General features: G+C 32.3%; 1 protein-coding gene across 1 annotated transcript; it reads right to left on the bottom strand.

Annotated features, from left to right (window-relative positions):
• Positions 1-631: 631 nt before the first annotated feature.
• Positions 632-18,259, bottom strand: LOC148939564 (DNA mismatch repair protein Mlh3-like). The gene is made up of 5 exons (XM_089106581.1): positions 18,123-18,259; positions 12,638-12,837; positions 10,901-11,021; positions 6,963-7,105; positions 632-845 (listed from the first exon to the last, which is right to left on the bottom strand). The coding sequence occupies exons 2-5, from the start codon at positions 12,809-12,811 to the stop codon at positions 786-788; spliced, it is 498 nt and encodes a 165-aa protein (XP_088962707.1). The 5' UTR covers positions 12,812-12,837; positions 18,123-18,259; the 3' UTR covers positions 632-785.
• Between the last annotated feature and the right edge of the window lie 3,137 nt (positions 18,260-21,396).

The following is a 21,396-nucleotide window of genomic DNA, read 5'->3' as shown; positions in this document are numbered from 1 at the left end:
GGGGGGGGGATTTCCCGACATTATTTGAAAAGCCTTCAGAAACTAGATTCAGAAGCAAGTTACTTCAACTGAAAGTAAGTAGCAGCATTAAAACTTAAAAAGAACGGAAATTGATCCGCATATGGGGGGGGGGCTACCCCTTCCTCATCCGTCCCTCTTTACACTGCTTAAGTTTGACTTTCTGTCCAAATTATTTAAAAGCGACTCCTGAAACACAAGGGCCGTAAATTTGAATGATAAGCATTTTTAAAGAACTTTAAGACTTGAGCGGAAAGAACGAGGAATCAGGATGGGGCCCACCCCCTTATATACGGAATAATTTCTGTTCTTTTTTTAAGTTTCAGTTGAAAAACTTGTCTTTTTTGTTGAATTTGGAGTAGAAACGGGCTGGGTCTTAACTTGGTACACATAATTCGAACGGAGGCAGACTATTTAAATACCAAATACTGTCACTTCAAAAAAAAAAAAAAAAAAAAAAAAGAGCCGAAGACCCGAGTTGCCAAGCAAAGGGAATAAAACTCAAGAAAAGCCAGTTCTTCTGCAAATAATTTTATATTTGAAACCTGGAAAACCAAGCTTCAAATGATGCTTTCAGAAAGAGTAATTTGTAGGTAAAATATATCAGATTTGGTTTATCTGCAGTATAATTCTGAAAATACAACAATGCTTACGAGTAGAAATAATACGATATATAGAAAACAGAATAAATAGAAATAATCTTGCCAATACATTAATTTCTTCTTTAACAAATGTAAAAAAGTGTCCAAAAAATAGTGAAGTCAGCACTACGCATTGAAATTTTCCTTCCTTGCTACAATATTTGTCACCGGCTTTGAAAGCTGCAACTAAACAAAACAAATAATTAATGTGATGCACAAAAGTTGACATCCTGAAGCACGTGAAAAGGCAATAAATAGCCACTATAAATTAATCAATAATTAATTAATAAATAAATAGCTATAAGTTAATTAATTGATTAATAAATAAATTAAGTGAACAAATAATTACTATACTGCACAAAAGTTGACATCGTGAATTACGTAAAAAATAAATAAATAGTCGCTATAAGCTAGTCATAATTACTTAATAAATAAATTACTATAAATTAATTAACTGATTAGTAAATAAATTAAGTAAACAAATAATTAATATGCTGCATAAAAGTTTACATCGTGAAGTACGTAAAAAGCAACAAATAGCTACTATAAATTAATCAATGATTATCAAATAAATAAATTACAATAAATTAATTAACTGATTAATAAATAAATTAAGTAAGCAAATAATTACTATGCTGCCCAAAAGTTGACATCGTGATATATAAAAAAAAAAAAAAAATAAATAGTACACTGTAAAATAATTTATTATCATTTAATAAATAAGTTACAACATATTAATTAACTGATTAATAAACAAATTAAGTAAATAAACCATCACTATGCTGAGCACTATCAGAGGGGTAATAACTATACTTACAGATAGCCAAATGAGTAGAAATTTATTGGACGTGACAACGCCTTTTTGACACGGATGATTACAGTAATAAGATTAAGTAATAATATTCTAGTCGCATAAATACTACATTTCTACTATCAGTAATACTGTTATCAGTATAGTATCATCTATAGATCGATATATCTATCGATCTATCGGTATGGCCTGTTATCGATCGATCGGTATGTTATCATCGACAAAGTGATAAATACTTTTACCGATCGTCGAAATCTATTATCACCAGAAAAGCAAAAATCGTAAGTAAAAACCATAGACGTATTATTAAATATTATATTATAAATAGACGTAATATTAATTTAAAATTATAGATATATGTCAAAAACTAATGAGAAATAGTTAAGTACCGTTAAGGTAGTGAATAAGGAGTACAATTCTTTGAATTATTATTAAAGTTGTACGGGAAATCTGAGATAAATTTTTATACGTTCTTCTCATTGTGTTAAAAAAATAACAGAATCCACTCCTATTTCCTGTATTAAAAATTGTACGCCGGATATTCAGGACCAAAAGGCGACTTTTCCGTCACGTGTGTTTAAAAAAGAAAAGAAGAAAGTATTACATTTTAAAACAGAGTTCACGGAATAATTAAACAGTTGACTTTTAGGAATATTTTATTGACATTATATTTTATTGACATTATATTTTATGAATATTTTATTGACATTATAAGAAAGATAGAGCACATCTATAACAAGTCAGACAAGTTTCATAACATTAGAGAAGTTGTCAGGACTTCCTGGAAGGCAATTGCAGTGTTCATATCAAGAAATGGATATGGCTCCATGACAGGGTTAGATTTTTCTTTTGATTTTTTTGTGGTTTCATATGCATTCAATTGACATTTGTTCTAGCTAGTACTGTTTTGTTCATGGCCTGTCTTACCAGGGATGATTTTCACTGAAACATGTCATTTTCTTGAGACTGCTTGAAAGATCTAAAATTAACTATGGCTTAGTATTTTAGCCACAGCCCCATCCCATCTCAGTTTACCTTACTAATTGCGTTTTTACCTTACTAGTTGCCACTAATTGCGCAAGTCATAGTTAAAAAACATGATTTAAATATACTAGGCTAGGTTATAGAGGCTAGGATTTTTACCCCGAATTATAGATAATTCATGGCACCTCCTATTGCCTAATTATTAAGCTATGCTAAAATATAAATTTTGCATAAACTTAAATCTATAGCTATTTTATTTCCTAACCATACTCTGTCTTAGGACTATAGAAATTATAGGCCTAGGCCAAATAGGTAAAAGATCCTAAACTTACAATTAGTTCAGGGGGGGGGTAATGAGGGAGAGGTTTATAAAAACAATTTTACACAACGCATTAAACATTTGAATATATACATTTTTGTAACAAGTCAGACAATTTTTTTGGGAGGGGGGGGTCAAACCCCTGTATCCCCCTGGATACCAGCTTTTTTGCTAGTACCTTATCATGGCTGAACATTTCACTATCTTGTCTTCAATTGTCGAAATTTGGCAATCAAGCGACTTCATCCTCCCTATTTGGAAAGATTGAGAAACTTAAGAAAAAGGCCAAAAATTGTTAAAACAGTTCCTTGTTAAATATCTTATTTTAATGTTATGAGAAGTGAGACACACAAGACAGAAAGTTCCTTGTACGTTAGAAACAAGAAAAAAGGATGGTACATTATACAGGTTTATTTTATTTAAAATGTGCAATTTTATGTTTTATTGCTCAGTTGAAGCAAAGAAAGTATAAATTATAGATTGAAGAGGGTAGTCAATTTCTAAACTTGTTCCAAAAACGATTGTATATTATAAGATAGTGTGTACTATATAGTATTTAAATACTGTATATTTATATAATATTGCATGTTGTAAATATATGGGTACAGTCATGGGCGCCCTTAAGCTGAATTTCAGGGGGGCTTACCTGTTCTAATTGATTCTTCTAATACTGTATAATAGAAATCTTAAAGCAAAAATATAAAACTGTAAGGCAGCGTCATTCAGCCACGGGGAGGGGGTCTGGAGACCCCCCCCCCCATATGGGCGCCCATGAGTACAGTATTATTATACATTGTATATTATACTATTGTTATTTAGAATATCGATTACCATATCTTTCCTAATAATATAATATCATATAAAGCCCCGCATGAAAACAACAAGGATAGAGGTTCAATCTCTGTTGTCACAAGGAACATGCAATCACGTAATAACGTAGCTATGACAAGGTTAGTAGATTTCTTATTCATGTTTATTTTTTTTATTCTTTTCTTTTTCCCCTACTCCGTCTGATCATATTACGTGAGTGGGTTTTCAATAAATAAATGAATATATTAAGGTATCGCTTATATAATTATATATCTTTTATTATTATATTGTGTATTATATTTACCTTTAACATCCCGTTGCTATAACATACAAAGGTCGTGTTCACACCTTGGAGACAATCACAAAACCGTTTGCTAAGCTCTTATGAAAGGGATCAAAGGGGCAAAATCGTGCTGATCCTTCCTTTAAAAACAGCGCAGAAAACGTTTTTCGCAATTTTCATAGAAATATAAAAACGTCAGATATGACCTTCAGATTAAACGCAGAAGATCTGTATGTTTTTATCACAGGGAGGTTATTTCTACATTTTATTTTGCTGTATCTTGCACGGTGTTACCACAAAGAGGAATTATTATTATTATTTATTGAAAACCCGTCTTCAAACAAAAAGAAAATGAAGGATCAATGAAAATAAAACAACAAAAGCAAAAGAACAGTATATAGCTCTGACAATGTAACTAATGTAGAAAGAGTTGGGTCCAAGCATGTTTTGAAATCTTTGGGTTCTGTTTCATTGTCACTGGCGTTTGTAACACACGATAGTTTGATTTTTGCTTTCTTTTCAGCTGAAAAGTATTTCCAAATGTCAGAATATCTCAACTATAGTTGAATAATTTGAAACGTAGCTATCGCAAAACTTTCTTTTAGACTTTTAGATCAAACACAGAAGATCTGTGTTTGATTTTATCGACAGGAAAGTTCTTTCTGCATTTTGTTCAGCTGTGTTGCCAAGGCGGGGAATTATTTGTTATTAGTCGCTATTGCCGTTTGTAACACACTCTTAGTTTCATTTTTGCTTTCTTTTCCCCCGAAATACATTTCCGAATGTTTAACTATAATATCTCAACTACAGTTGAATAATTTGAGAGTCTTAAGTAGACATTATCACAAAATTGACGTTATAAATTTATTTACCTGTAATCTCACTTTATTGCAAAAAAAAAAAAAAACAAGCAAAAACAAGTATATGTCTTGTTTTTGCGTCAGATTACATGTAATACTGTAATCTGACGTTATTGCAAAATTTTCCTATTTCTACATACTTTTGTCTTTTCATTTACTTCTTATATATTTGACCCAGATTTCTAGCCTTTTTAGTCATCTCTAGCTTTTTTATTTCTATTTTTACGTGAAAACAAGCCCAAAACAAGTATCTTACATTATGTAAGGTTTTTCTGAAAATTTAGTTCCTTTTTAAGAAGAGTTGCATAGTTGCCTGTAATTTTTTTCACATAATTTTTCTACTTTAATACTTTTTGTTATACATTTTTTGAAATATTTATTTTCTTTTTTGTATAAAAACAAAACACAGAATATTTTTTAATAATTTTGAACTGGAATCTTGAGTACTAGCAACAAACTTAGTCTGCCATAGGCACAAGTCCATTTCCTTTTATTATGTTTAATTTTCTACCATATTTTATTGTACTTCTACCGATTGAAAACACATGAGAAATTAAGATGTCTAAATGATGTTTTTACGGCGTCCTGTATACCTGCTTAGGATTCGTTCCCCTTTTTCAATAGTTTTCATATGACTCACCCAATTGCACGGTTTTGATTCCTACAAAGACATTTCCGAGAAAAGCTGATAGGGAAGTCAAATAACTTTTCTGTTTGAAAAATTAGACCCCTCCCCTTCTTCTTATCCCGTAAACAAGTTTTTAAGAAAAATCTGGTATAATAATCAAAATCGGTATTTTAAAGAGATATTAAAACACATAAAAACCTATTCTAGTAATTATTGAAATCTTGATTATCAGTACCAGACTTGGTTTTTCAGTCTCAAAATCTACTAATTTAATATTTGTAATTTACTTTTCATAGTTTTAATATGACTCATCCATTTTTGCTGACATGACTGATTCTCCTCCTCCTCTCTTTCAGGACTCTTTTACAAAATTTATACTACCGTTCAACCATTTTCTATTGTTTTAACGACCCCCCCCCCCTCTGCATGGCCGTTTACAAGAACAGCTGACATGGCAATTTAAGTACTTTTACAGTTTTGAAAAATAAGCTACACGCCCATAACAACATTATTAAGAAAGGCTTATATGGTAATTTAAATCAATGCTTCAATAGCATTTCAATTTCAATTTTTCATTCAAATTTAAATCAATTGCAACCGTGAAGACATATGAAAACACTCAAAATCCAGACTTGGTACTCAACGTCTAAAATCTTGATTTGGGGTTTCGACCGATTTTCCATAGTTTTAATATGAATACTATTTTGACCAAATCCTCCCCCCACCCCCACCCCATAAAGACAGTTTCAAAAACGTTGATACAGCCATCAAACCGATTTGGCTTTTTTTAAAATCCCTTTTTCCTCGTAAGAACATTTTCAAGAGAAGAAGATTAGATATTTCGACCACTTTTACTGTTTTGAAGGACTTGCCTCCCGTCCTTCCCTAAGAGAGAGTATTAAAAGAAAGCTACTTACTTAAAGTATATACCAGCAGTTACTCTTGCTATACAATGGACATAAATCACCAGCAGCTCATGTCATTTACCTTGGAGTTGGACTATATGCTTTTTCTAAACGTATTGTGAGTAAAATAGTAATAGGATTTATAGTTTTTTAAAAATACATTTATTTTAAGTAACACTCAAAACCCGGACTTGGTATTCAACGTCTAAGATCTTGATTTGGGGTTTCGACCAACTTTTCATTGTCTTAATATGAATACTATTTTGATTGTTTTGACCAAATCCTCCTCCCCCTCATGGGCGCCCATATGGGGGGGGGGGGGAAGGGGCTGTTGCCCCCCCTGGCTAAATGATGCTGCCTTATTTTTATATTTTTGTTCTGAGATTTCTATTATATAGCATTAAAAGTAGCAATTAGACGTAGTTTGCCCCCCCCTGGAATTCAGCTTATGGGCGCCCATGCTCCCCCTCCCCATAGACACTTTCAAAAAAAGCTGATACAGCAATTCAACCTATTTGACTTTTTCGACAATCCCTTTTTCCTCCTAATAACGTTTTCAAGAAAAGAATATTAGATATTTCGACCGCTTCTACTGTTTTGAAGAACTTGCCTCCCCTCCTCCCCCATAAAAGTATATAAAAGAAAGATGATTTGTAAATCAAATTAGTAATCTGTGATCACACTAACACATATAAAAACCTACCTTAGCAACAGTGGGAATCTTGATTAGCGGTACCAAGCTTGGTCTACCATGGGCACACTGGAAGGGAAGCTTTTGGGCTGACAAGAGTCTCATCAACTGCAAACATGAGTCTCGTGACATCTTGCGACCAAATCGAACTGAGCCTGCAAAAGAAGAAGCTGAAGAAAAAACTATGAGAACCTGCAAAAAAGGGAAGTTGAAGAAGACAAACCTATTGAACCTGCAATCAAGAAGTTGAGCAGAAATCAAACTGAACGTGAACACAAACAGGTTACCATTTGACAGTAGTTCACGAGCAAAGAAAAAAAAACATAATTATATAAAATCAAGAGTTTATGTGTTTTGTTTTGAGCAAATTTCGAATAATTTTCCAACAATTGCTGTTTAAAGTTAGTAAACCATACGAAAAATAATGAAAGATGCTGAGTTTTAGATCGATGGCAATCAAAAAGATTCCTACCAGTTTCTCAGTTTGAGATTAGTAGACCTCATGGAAATTATGGAAAATGATCATGTATGTTGAGCTCTGAATCTTAGCAAAATAAACGAAACTACTCATAGTTTCCAAATCTAGAGCAGTGACGAGACTAGGGCCAATTGCAGCATTTTTGTATGTAATTCAAAACTGTAGACTCTCATAAAGTTTGCTAGCAATTGACATAGACACCTAAATTTAGAAGACGTTAAAACCTACAAAAAAGTAATAATACTCTCAAAATGACACACATAGGGATACGGGGAAACAGTTATCATGGCTTTGTAACTTATTTGTCTGAAAGGTCTATCAGTATTGACCCTAAGCTTCAATTTTAATTCCGTGTTGATTTCGGTGTCCCTCTAGGGTCTATCTTAGGACCTATTTTATTCCTTATATGTAATAATACTCTCCAAAATGGAACACATAGGAATACGGGGAAACAGTTATCATTGGCTTGGAACTTATCTATTTGAAAGGTCAATCAGTATTGACCCTAAACTTCAAGATCAATTCCGTGTTGATTTTAGTGTCCCTCAAGGGTCAATCCTAGGATCTGTTTTATTCCTTATATTCGTCAATGACCTTCTCACAGCTGTAGCCTAACCAACCAAACAAAATTGCTGTAGTATTTGTGATCACAATTTTGTCCCACCTCGTGAGGCAGCTCAGGACCTAGTGCTATTGGCATTTGCAGATGATAGTACTCTTGGGTGTTCAAGAATTTAGGAATCTTCGCTTATCATGAACAGGTATTCTGTTTACATATTTATCATGAACATGTAAATCTAGTTTACATATCTATTCCAGATCAGGTACTCCTTGTCCTTCGGTTCAAACTATTTACCACCCATAGTGATATAACTCGTCCCCCTGATAGACATGTTCAATTCTTGGGTATTTTATTGGACGAAAAACTTTCTTTTAGAAATCACTGTGTGGACGAAAAACTTTCTTTTAGAGATCACTGTGCTCTTGTCGACTTAAGCTCTCCGAAAACCTAGGAGCTCTCCTTCAAAATGTTTAGGGAACTTTGGCCCCACTCCTGTTTGTTGTAACTTCTGTTCTTTTTGGATCTCATTTATTTAGTGATATTGATTATTATTATATTATTATATTTTATTATTTATTGTATTACATTATTACTCCAATTATTGTTTTATCATTATTTTATTTAATATAATAAAATAATGTATATCATTATATATTTATTATTTTATTATTATATATTGTTATGTTATATTATTATAATGTACTATTATAATTATTTATTCTATTATTTTATTTTATTTAGAGATTAATGATAGCTTAGTGATTCATCTTTTAGTTTAAATCATTGGTTTACTTTATTTCTGCTCATCTTTAGTTTGGATATTTGTTTGTTTGGAACTTCTTTTTCACACGTCAGTTCATTCCCCCCCCCCCCAAAAAAAATAAATAAAATAAAAAATAGACAAAGACGATGACTCACACGGAAGCTTCGTCGTTGTTTCCCTGGTTCAATAATAAAGGTCCTCTTTCACTACTTCTCTATTCAAGATTCTATCTCTCTTTTTTTACCCTCCCTGTTTTCAAAATTCTCTTTTTTTACCTCTTTTCTCTTTATTCCTTCTTTTACCCTCCCAGTTTTCAAAATACATAAGAGAGCAACTAAATCAGTGTCTGAGGTGACAGATTAGCTCAGCATTAATTTATAGGACGGTCAATTCGCCTACATTGTTAATTCCTCTTATTTCATTCTTATGTATTCTTATGAACTGCTCCCTGACTCCTTCAAGCAATTATCTTTTTGATTCTGAACTACGAAAGCAATCTTGTGTTTTCTTTTGTCTCAGAAACGACACGGATACTTTCATTCATAAAACTAAAACCATAAGATCAGATTTTAATCCAGTTTTATGTAGTGCCTTCATATGAAATTTCATACCTATAAAAATTCGGCTTTGTCGTTCTCATGGACATTTTAAAAAAGAGCTAATTGACCACCTCCTATGCCCTGAGAGTCAGTTTTTTCCTCCATTCTCGCTTTCCCCTCTATTTTTCCTTTTCAATTTGTTTAATCCACTTATTTTAATTGGTAGGGTATTTTTTGTTTTTGTTGTTAATATTTTTTCTTTTTCTTCTTCTTCTTGCCCTTTTGTTTGATTTTAGTGCTATTATTTAATGTAATAATTAGTCTCCCACTCTCAAAGGCCAAAGAGCCTTTTTGGGGATCTAAAGCATTTTTAATTTTTTCTCTTTTATTTAAATAAATGAATTGATTGATTAATATTCATGAAAAATATTGCAATTATCGCATAAAGATATATCAAACCATCGTTTTTCTCTATTTTTTTTGTGGGGGGGGGGAATGAACTGACCTGTAAAAAGAAGTTAAGAAGTTACCATTTAACAAAAATCCTAAGTATAGATGAGCAGAAATAAAGTAAAGCAATGATTCAAACTGAAGATGGGTCACTAAGCTATCATTAACCTCTAAATATAATAACATAAAAGAATAAATAATTATAATAATATATTTAATAATATAACATAATAATATACAATAATAAAATAATCAATATATAATGATATACATTATTTGATTGTATTAAATAAAATTATGATAAAACAATAATTGAATTAATAATATAATACTACTACTACTACTACTACTACTAACTCATCGAAGCACCAAGCCACCTGAGGCCAACTCAGCTACGCACGCTCCTCCTCCATCCCAATCTATTCAAAGCCTCCCTTTTCACCCCCTCCCACGAAGTTCCATTTCCTTTAAATCTTTCTTTATGACGTCCTCCCACACCAGACGATGACGACCTGCTTTCCATTTAGCCCTAGACGGTTTGGCAAAAAGAACAATCTTCGGCAATCTGTCATCCTTTATCCGCACAGCGTGCTCTAGCCACCTCAATCCTTCTTTCATTATTGCCCAAGAGAGCGGTATTGAACCACATTTATCGTAAAAAAAATGTAGTATAATAAATGATAAAATATAATAATAATCACTATCACTAAATAAATGAGATCCAAAAAGAAGAAACGTTACAACAAACAAGAGTGGGACCAACACTCCCTAAACATTTTGAAGGTCTGAGCGTCATTCGCACTTTACTGAAAACAATATAAATTTCTATTTTTTTTCTTTTATAAATATATTTCTTTTTTTTCTTTTATAACGTTAATAAATCTGAAATGGCTGAGTCTTCAAAGCATGAATATCGTTATATATTAAAAAGTCAGTTATTTTTATTAGCTCTTCTCAGTAGTCCCGGTTAATATGATGCTTCTCTTTGTTTATTTACTAATGTTAAGAAAAATAAATCACATTGTCAAAACAGCAGCAACGTTCTGGCTTTTAGAAGGCCAAAGGAATTTTAGCCCTAATCCTGTTTCCTCAATCCCTAATCCTGTGGAAAGCAACATTCACACTAGGTCAAAGAGGGGATGAAAAGCACAAGCTCACCGTGACAAGCCATTGAGGCCAGTGCAGATACTACTGTAGATGGAATAAACTCAGATCTTAATGGTGTATCTATAGCTTCATTTATCGTATCTGACACAAGCTGCTGCAACTGATCTCTTGTCTGCAAATAAAAAAAAAATTAGCACAGCTAAACTATTTCATACACCATACTGTTAAAATATACCAAATGACAAAAAAAACTATACAAAATGATTTTAAATTTACAGGTTTAAGAATAAATTAATAGCTAAACGTTTCAAAAATCTAGAAAAAAAACATCCTTAAAATAAAATCGGGAACATGGACAGAACAAAAAAGCAGAGAGAGGGAAAGCCATAGTCAGACATCTTTCTAAAAACCTGAATTCTGTGGGAAAGATTTAAAATCCTGTCAATCAAGTAGCTTCTTTGCACATAACAAGCCATATGCGCTAAAGCAAACTTTACATAGATTCCTGAAAAAATACATCAACAGGGGAGATCGCCCTGTGAGGGAGATTCATGTTTAGGTGTGGAGGTCTTGCTAGACTAATGTCAATGCCGCTTAAAGACTTCCACCAATGCGTTGAAAGCCTAGAAACTAGTGGATTGAAGTGATATTTGTATCAAATATCCTCTAACTGGATTTCCACTTTTTTTTACAGAAAAGAAGTAATAATAATTATTGGGGGGGGGGGCTTCCTGAATAATCTTTCTATTTAATAATTATTTCTAGGTAGAAATATCTTTAATGTTTAGATTATTTTACTAAGGCATTGTCTTATATAAATAAACATTGTTCAGTACCTTCTTAGACAAATATTTATAGTAAATTCAGTGGAAATGTGCTTCCACCTGGAAAACATTACTATATACTTTTTTCTACGATAAAGACGAGTCTAGCTGACCCCCATACTGTTAAAAATCAGAATCAGACCCCCGTGCCGTCAATAATATATAAGTGAAAGATATGTTCGATAAGGGAAAATAGATAAATTCGTCACATATTTATAGTAAAATTTAGCTGTATAAGTGACTTTAGATACAATACAAAATAAAGATATATTTAATAAGTGAAAGGCTGATAGAAAACTGCAAAAAAGCCAGAGATGGTTTTAGTGAGGGATGACAGAGTAAGGGTAAGAGGGCACTTACCCTTTACAAAATTTAAATAACCTATCTAACAGACATAATTACTTTGTAATTTTTTTTATTTTATTTTTATTAAAATAAAGTAGAGGATGCAGTTAATAAATAATAAATACAAATAATTAATAAATTATTAATTAATAAAATAAAAATAAATTAAAGAGAAAAGTAACTAAATAACGATAATTAAAATAACCACTAATAATTAAACAATTAAAATAACAAATTAAAAATAGCTGACAAATAAATTTTTGATTAATTAATAAATTAAAAATAATTATGTTAATAAATGAAATTTATGTTAAAATTTGGCCAGAAAATTTTGTGGGAAACAGGGGGGGGGGGGCACTAATCAAGATTTTGCATGGGGCACAAGAGAGGCCAGAACTGCTACTGGGAAAAGTATACCTTATATACCGATCGACACAGAAAACTTACCGGAAAAACTATTATCTTGAAAGACAAAAAAAAATCGCCGAAAAGGCCACTCAACTTCCTGACACATAGATGCAATTACTGAATAAAGGACCCAGTACTAGTCAAAGACATAATAATCATCGAAAAATCCCTGATGTATTGAGACTCAGATAAACTTAATGAGATAAAATACCTGGTACTTCTTCCTGAGTAGAAAACATAGCGGGACAGATGCTATTTCAAGGCCAGTTGCAATATTCTTAAAATTTACACCACATTTCTGCAAGAGGTCAACTTTGGTACCTACACTTTTCTTTTTTTCTTCACAGAGAGGTAGGATTAACGGCTGATTCAACAGAGAATGCATAACGATTCCATTTGGCTGAATATGCTCTAAACGACAAGTCTTCAATTAGTCTATAATTTATATATAGTCTATAATAAGACTATAACTAGTCTAAACGACAAGACTATAATTAGACTATAATAGGGGAGATATAAACCCCTAGGGGGCGTGTGGACAAGAAAATCGCTGAAAAACTCACCCATTTCCAACTTGGTTTATCCCAGTACATACATCCAGGGGTGTCCCGAGACTTATTTCATTGGGGGGGGGGATCTTCGTAAATTTTTCTGAATTGCGACCTGATTTATGCCGAATTTTCTGTAGAAATCAAGGATTTTGCTAAATTTCGGGCAATTTTGCAAAATTGCTCGAAATACCAAACCGTTGGAGGGGCGGCGCCCACATCCCCTCCCCCCCCTCGGGACGCCTCTGCATACATCAGTGAGTTTTTAATCTGTAAACTTAAAATCAAGCTTGAAAAAGAATAAATATTATTATCGATTTGTTAAGATGTATGAAAACAGTAAGATGGCAGTCCTATCCCTGATTAAAAAAAAAACAAGTTTTTTAACTGCAAGTAAGGAACGACGTTAAAACTCAAAACGAACAGAAATTATTCCGTATATGAAAGGGGCTGTCCCCTCCTCAACGCCTCGCTCTTTACGCTAAAGTTTTTCATTGTTAAAAAAAAAATTTAGTTGTGAGAAAGTCAAACTTTAGTGTAAAGAGCGAGGCGTTGAGGAGGGGACAGCCCCTTTCATATACGGAATAATTTCTGTTCGTTTTAATTTTTAACGTCGTTCATTACTTTCAGTTAAAAAAACTTGTTTTTTTTTATTGTTGAACATTTTTGAATAAATGCAGGTTTTGATCTTGGCTCTCCGTACATGAATAATTAAAACAAAATTTTCATATTAATTTACTTTTATTTGGTTAAATGGCTTTCTCGAAACTTGTTTAATTTTATTTACGAACGTTTTTATTAGTAATAAATATACGTAACTTACGAATTAACTTACGTGACGAACTTCTATATTCATATATTTTTAATACGTATCTTAGGGGGTTCGCCCCCTAGTCGATACCTTGCTCTTTAAGCGAAAGTTCAAATTTTGCTCCAATTCTTTAAAAATGACCGCTTAATCACAAAGGCTGTTAATTAGAATAAATAGCTCTTAGGCCCGCGTCCCCTTCATAGCAATGTCCCTTCCCCCATGAAAATTTCCTTCATTGAAATATCCTCCCATATAACCCCCGAACCCCCCCCCCCCCACTACCAGGAAAAATCTCCCCTGAAAACGTCTGTATACTTCCCAATAACCAATACTACATGTTAACATTGGGTAAAGTTCATAACTTTCAGCCCTCCCCCCGGGAACTTCGGAGGATTAAGTCATCCTAAAAGACATACTTATAATATTTTCGAACATGCTGATCAAAATGGCTATCTCAAAATTTTGATTAGGTGACTTTGGGAAAAAATGAGCTTGGGAGGGGCCTAGTTGCCCTCCATTTTTTTGGTCACTTAAAAAGGGCACTAAAACTTTTAATTTCCATTCCAATGAGCCCTCCCACGATATTCTAGGACCACTGGGTCGATACGATCACCCCTGGGAAAAAAAGAACAAAAAAAAAACAAACAAATAAACACACACCCGTGATCTTTCTTCTGGCAAAAAATGCAAAATTCTACATTTTTGTAGATAGGAGCTTGAAAACTCTACAGTAGGGGTAGGGGTCTCTGATACGCGGAATATGATGGTGTGATTTTCGTTAAGTTTCTATAACTTTTAGGGGGCCTTTCCCCCTTTTTTCGAAAATAAGCCAAATTTTCTCAGGCGCGTAACTTTTGATGGGTAGGTTTAAACTTAATGAAACTTATATATTTGAAATTAGTATTAAAATCTGATTCTTTTGATGTATCTATTTGCATCAAAATACCGTTTTCTAGAGCTTCGGTTACCATTGAGCCGGGTCACTCCTTACTTACAGTTCGCTACCACGAACTGTTTGATTATTCCGGATATGAAAGGGGTTGTCCCCTCCTCAACGCCTCGCTGTTTACGCTAAAGTTTGACTCTGTCTCACAACTTTATTTTTTAAAATAATAAAAAACTTTAGCGTAAAGACTGAGGCGTTGAGGAGGGGACAGCCCCCTTCATATACGGAATAATTTATGTTCGTTTTAAGTTTTAACGTCGTTTCTTACTTTTAGTTAAAAAAAAAACCTGTTTTTTTTTATTTCATTTGTGGATGTTTTTTGATCAATGCAGGTTTCAATTTTGGCTCAAATTGCACGAATAATTAAAAAAATTGAATATTAATTTTACTTTTATTTGGTTAAATGGCTTTCTCGAAACTTGTGGAACTTTATTTACAAACGTTTTTATTAGTAATAAATATACGTAAATTACGAATTAACTTACGTAACGAACTTCTATATTCATATATTTTTAATACGTATATTAGGGGGTTTGCCCCCTAGTCAATACCTTGCTCTTTAAGCTAAAGTTCGAATTTTGTTCCAGTTCTTTAAAATGACCCCTTAATCACAAAGGCCGTTAATCAGAATAAATAGCTCTTATGAAAGTACTAAAAAATCTTTGGCTTAAAGAGCGAGGCATTGACTAGAAGGAGAACCCAATCATATAGCTAATATTTTTTTGTTCGTTTTAAGTTTTGATGTTGCTCCTTACTTTCAGTTGAAAAACTTGTTTTTTTATATTTAATTTCTGATTTTTTAAAAAATAATGATGGGAAATCCGACGCCCCCTTCATAGCAATATCCCTTCCCCCATGAAAACTTCCTTCATGAAAAGATCCTCCCATTGGGAGGATCATTGTGAACATTGGGGGGATCCCATTATGAACATTGGGTAAAGTTCATAACTTTCAGCCCTCCCTCTGGGGGATTCGAGGGATTAAGTCATCCTAAAAGACATAGTTATCATATTTTCGACCCTACTAAACAAAATGGCTATCTCAAATTTTGATCGGGTGACTTTGGGAGAAAACGAGCCTGGGAGGGGGCCTAATTACCCTCCATTTTTGTTGGTCACTTAAAAAGGGCACTAGAACTTTTAATTTTCGTTCCAATGAGCCCTCCCACAATATTCTAGGACCACTGGGTCGATACGATCACCCCTGGGAAAAATAACAAAAAAAACAACAAAAAAACAAATAAACACGCATCAATGATCTTTCTACTGGCAAAAAATGGAAAATTCCACATTTCTGTAGATAGGAGCTTGAAACATCTACAGTGGGGTTCTCTGATACGCTGAATATGATGGTGTGATTTTCATTAAGTTTCTATAACTTTTAAGGGGTCTTTCCCCCTTTTTTCGAAAATCAGCCAAATTTTCTCAGGCGTGTAACTTTTGATAGGTAAGATTAAACTTGATAAAACTTATGTATTTGAAATCAGAATAAAAATCTGATTCCTTTGATGTATCTATTGGTATCAAAATTCCGTTTTTTAGAGTTTCGGTTACTATTGAGCCGGGTCGCTCCTTACTTACAGTTCGTTACCACGAACTGTTTGATACCCATCTTAATTTAGTTGATGGTAATTACAATTGAAATAAAGAATACGAAGATGGGAAAATATGGTGGTCAGCACAATATTTCTTTAAAACGAAAGGAGAAATTCTTAGACTCTTTGCTCTGTTTTTCGGAAGAAGAAGAAGAGGTAAATTTTTCGTAAATCATACTATTGACTTACGAATAAAGTGAATATACCACTCGATGCCTTTTTTATGCTCTTTACGAATATAGTAATCACTTCTATCAGAAATTCAAATTTAAGCCCTTTTTGAGCTCTTGAAAATTACAAAAATATAAAACCGAACCTAGGTAACCCCCCCCCCCAAAAAAAACAACAACAAAAAACAACACTTTAAATATCGTATACGCTATTAAAACCACACTATACATTGTATTTCTCTACAGCGATGTCTTGCATCATTCTATCAAAATGGGCTTTTCATTTAGTCTTCAGTTTGAGATATATAAAAGAGTGGGTATATTGAAGGAGTACCTGCAAATTTATTGTTACAATTTTCATTTATCCAACTTAATTGTGGAAAGTCAGTGCTTGTGGATTAAAAAAGGATTTATTATGAAACAGTAAGTTTAAAACAGATGTTTTAAGCCTTTTTACACCCTATATTTTTTTATATTTTTGTCGTTTTCAAGAGCTCAAAAAGAGCTTAAATTTTAATTTTCAATAGAAGTGATTATTATATTCGTAAAGAGCATAAAAAAAGGCATCGAGTGATATATTCACTTTATTCGTCAGTCAATAATATGATTTGCGAAAAATTTACCGAAGAAGAAACTATATAACATCTCTGTAAGAAAAAATTTACCGGCAGCTATGGATTTCCAGGCACCGGGTCAAGTGTCATCGACATGAATGATGATGATTTGTCAAAATAGGGGTTAAGCAATATTTCGACAAATCATCAGCATTCATGCTTGAATTTAAGTTTCAACCAAATCTGCTGAAAACAGATAATAAAGACTTACTGTTCTGTTCTTTATATATGTTCTGTCTTTCAATGGTTAGGGTAAAGTAGAGAACTGTCATTTAATGGTTGAGATGGGGAATGATTATACACCCTCTTTCCTTTTACAATTTTGATTCACTTGTCTAGCTGTACTGGCTCCTTTGAAATATTAAAAAAATTAGTTTGTGAGGTAGTGGTACCAATTCAAGGAAGAGTAGCCAGGGATGGGAGGTCATAAACTTATTTTTAAAATCTAGAAGGGGGCGGGGATAACTTTTTCAGTTTTTTTTCCATGAACCTTCCTCAAAAGAGTTTTCAACAAAAAGCACTTATTAAAAGTTGATGTTGAGGGGATTTAATTGACTTTTTTTTTTCTTTTTTTTTTCACGTCCGGGCAGGAAGAACTTTTTCGTAATTACCAAGAATTTGATTCGTAATTACCTTTACTGTTGAAATGAAAAACGAAAAGCATCTATAATTAACGAATCAGCTTTGAATTTGAATGGAATCACTTGGTAGTTTTTTTAAAACTATTTTATTTTCCACTTGCAAAGGTGAAGTCTATGAGTCTATGAGTTGCAATGGAACCAAATCACTGACCGTCCAGAAACAAAGAAAAAAAGATGGCCTGGTTTATCTTTAACGAGGTTCAAACTACACAGATTTGGCTTTCGAGAACAAAATAATTGTTTCCAGACGAATAGGGTGGAATTTAGAAATCAAATAATAATGGATCATAATTTCTAACATTAATATATACGTTTCTCGTCATCAGAAACAATTGTAGAGTATTTAGCAAATCATACACTTAACGTTCATACCTTTAAATAATTCTTCCAGCTTAATTCTCTCGTGTGCAGCATGTTGATCAACAACGAAAACGACACCACTTTCATCATCAATTGCACATATGAACTTTGAGTCTAACTGAGCTATCACCTAAAAAAAGCAAGTGGAATTTTGAGCGGAGATTAGGTCTTCCATAGGTAAATCTTGATTTTTTTTTCGTATATTTCTTTGAAAAAAGGAAATAAATATTGTTTTTTTTTCAATTTCCCCATTTTATAGACTTATTTTATAGGCTTATTTTATAGACTAGGTGAAATTGGACTTTGAATCTTTCAATCTGTTCAGACTGAGAATTTGTTTTACAATTAATTTTTTAGAGATGCCTTTTTGAAAATGTGAGGTAAAAAACCCACTGAGGGGGAAATATCCACCCCTGGTTCTATTAAATGGATTAAATGTTTGTTCTATACATAAGTTTCATTCTTATCACAAAATATGTTATACTTTTTTTTCTTTTGAGATAAATATAAGTCATTCTATCCACTACCGTCAAACGGCCCCCTTCCAAACAAATCATGGTTATTGGCAACTTTAGCAACAAGATAAGATAATAACAAAACATGAGCCACAAAAACACCCTAAAACAATCGCAAACTAATCGAAAAACTGGTGATTATATATGTATATATATATATATATATATATATATATATATATATATATATATATATATATATATATAATATATATATATATATATATATATATATATATATATATATATATATATATATATATATATATATATATATATGCTAAAGTGAATGTCCAAAATCTGGCTAATGTCGATATAGGTTATGTTAATTTAGGTTAGATTATATTAGGTGAAATTTGGTTATAAATATCAGAAATGAGTTAAAAACCTAACTTAACCTAACCTAGCCCAATATAAGCTAGCCAACCCTAACCTGTCGGTTCTAGGCGTTTACCCTCTCGGTGATTCCCCCCCCCCCCCCGTGGAAAAAAGGCTTTCCAAATTTAAGAATTTTGTTTGAGTTTTATTTTGTTTATTTCCGTAGGGGGGGGGGGGAGGAATTTTGGTACTTGTGGATTATGCGCCAGTTACTCAAGTTTAGAAATTTTAGAAATTTAGAAATTTAGAAGTTTAGAAATTTACTTTAGAAATAAATTTGGGCTATAGATTTCCATATTAGGTGGGCTATAGATTTGCATACTAGGGCGGGGGGAAGGTAAAGTATAGCGGGTCTGCATGCAAAATGTGTTTGGTACAAGTCGATAAAATAAAAGTTCAAAATAGGGATAAAATCCTTTTTAATAGACAGTGTATAGACATTCACAAAAATACCAGACATTTCGGTCAAATATACAGTGACCGTCATGTGACCTTTTTAATACTGTATCTTTACTTTTTTTTAAAATACTTACGTTTCCCATTAACAAATACTATCTGTAAGCAATTAAATAAAAAAAACAAGTTTTTCAACTGAAAGTTAGGAGCTAATGAAGAAACTAACCAAAAAACGGTGTGTCCTCGAATTATACAAAGCGTAGACATGAGTGAGTGGCGCATAATACATAATTACCAAAATTCTTTTCCCCTACGGAAATAAAAAAAACTCAAATAAAATTCTCAAATATGATTCTCAAAAATTCTCAAAACCTTATTTTACAATTCAATGAGAATTTAAAAATTCTCAAAAACCTTATTTAGAATATTCAAAAATATTCTCAAAAACCTTATTTTCCACAGGGGTAATCCGGTGGGGGGGGGGGTAAACGCCGGCCACCAACCTGTCATCATCAAACCTTAAATTAAAGTGAAAAAGTTGACTGGCAACACTAACTAAATTCAAGGAGAGAGAGAGAGAGAGAAAAAAAAAGATATTTCGGACATTCACCGGGGAATGTAGACATTCGCCGGTGAATGTCAACAAAAAAGATAGTGGCTTGGTGTATGTCCGAAATATTAGTTAAATATCCCCATGTCTAACTTAAACCTGATAATGTCGACATTCACCATGGACTAATGGTGAACGCTGAGCATTACCGAGATTTATGTTTTCTGCTCCATAATTCAGTCACGATAGATTTTTCGCTACTCTTTCTGGAAGGAATGACTAAGAACGTAAAACACATTTTTATGTAAATCTCATTTTTAATGAGAGAACATAAAATCAAAATAATAAAAAATATAACAAAACGGAAATTTCGGATATGATTTGATGACTGAATTCTCTATCCTTATCTGATTGCAATATTATAATGTCAAAACGTTTAACAAATCTAATTACAATATTTATAATGTCAAAAATTTTAATCTTCTGTAATCAAAAGGTGTTTTGCACTTAATTATAGCAGAAATTAATTAATTAATTAATTAAGCAGAATTAATTAATTATAGCAGAAACCAATTAAGAAAGTATTTTAGAGCATTTTTCTTGAGAAGAATTAAATAATTGTCTTCTCGTTTACCCGCAATTAATGCCTTTAACTTTTCAAAAAAAGATCAAGATTCACTGCAGTATCCATTCTGTATAAATCAGGGAATCGGAATTTCTGTTTTAACACAACGTTGCCGTCACCATAGAACTTTGCAGAAGACTGACACAAACTTTGCATAAGACCGACAAACCTGACTGAATCCAAGCAGAGGTAAGGGTTTGGCTTTTTCCTATCTCATCTCTCAATTAGAGTCTCTAATTGGGGTTTCTTCTTCTCTTTTGGACATTCACAAGGGCATATTTTTGATTGCTGACATGCACCCTAAGGACCCAAATGCACAAGAATGTAATGAAATTATTTCACTGACTTATTTGATGTTTGTTGACATTTGCCCGAGAAACTCGACATCAAGCATTCTTGGACATTCTCAGAAACATATATATATATATATATATATATATATATATATAATATATATATATATATATATATATATATATATATATATATATATATATATATATATATATATATATATATATATATATATATATATATATATATATATATATATATATATATATATATATATATATATATATATATATATATATATATATATATATATATATATATATATATATATATATATATATATATATATATATATATAATATATATATATAAATATCCCCACATACTTTGGTACTTTGAATACTTTGAATCAATTATATACTATATAAAATCCTACAAAAATCCCAGTTATCAGGCGCGAGACCCAGGATAAATAAATAAAAGAGAAGGGAGGGGGAGCAGAAATTGTTTTGATTTCGATAACCTTGG

Source organism: Artemia sp. Qi Xiang Cuo, chromosome 21 (assembly GCF_049724085.1).
Source record: "Artemia sp. Qi Xiang Cuo chromosome 21, ASM4972408v1, whole genome shotgun sequence".
In the NCBI taxonomy this organism is placed as follows: domain Eukaryota; kingdom Metazoa; phylum Arthropoda; class Branchiopoda; order Anostraca; family Artemiidae; genus Artemia; species Artemia sp. Qi Xiang Cuo.
The sequence above is the reverse complement of the archived record's forward strand: the minus strand, read 5'-3'. Positions and strand labels throughout refer to the sequence as shown.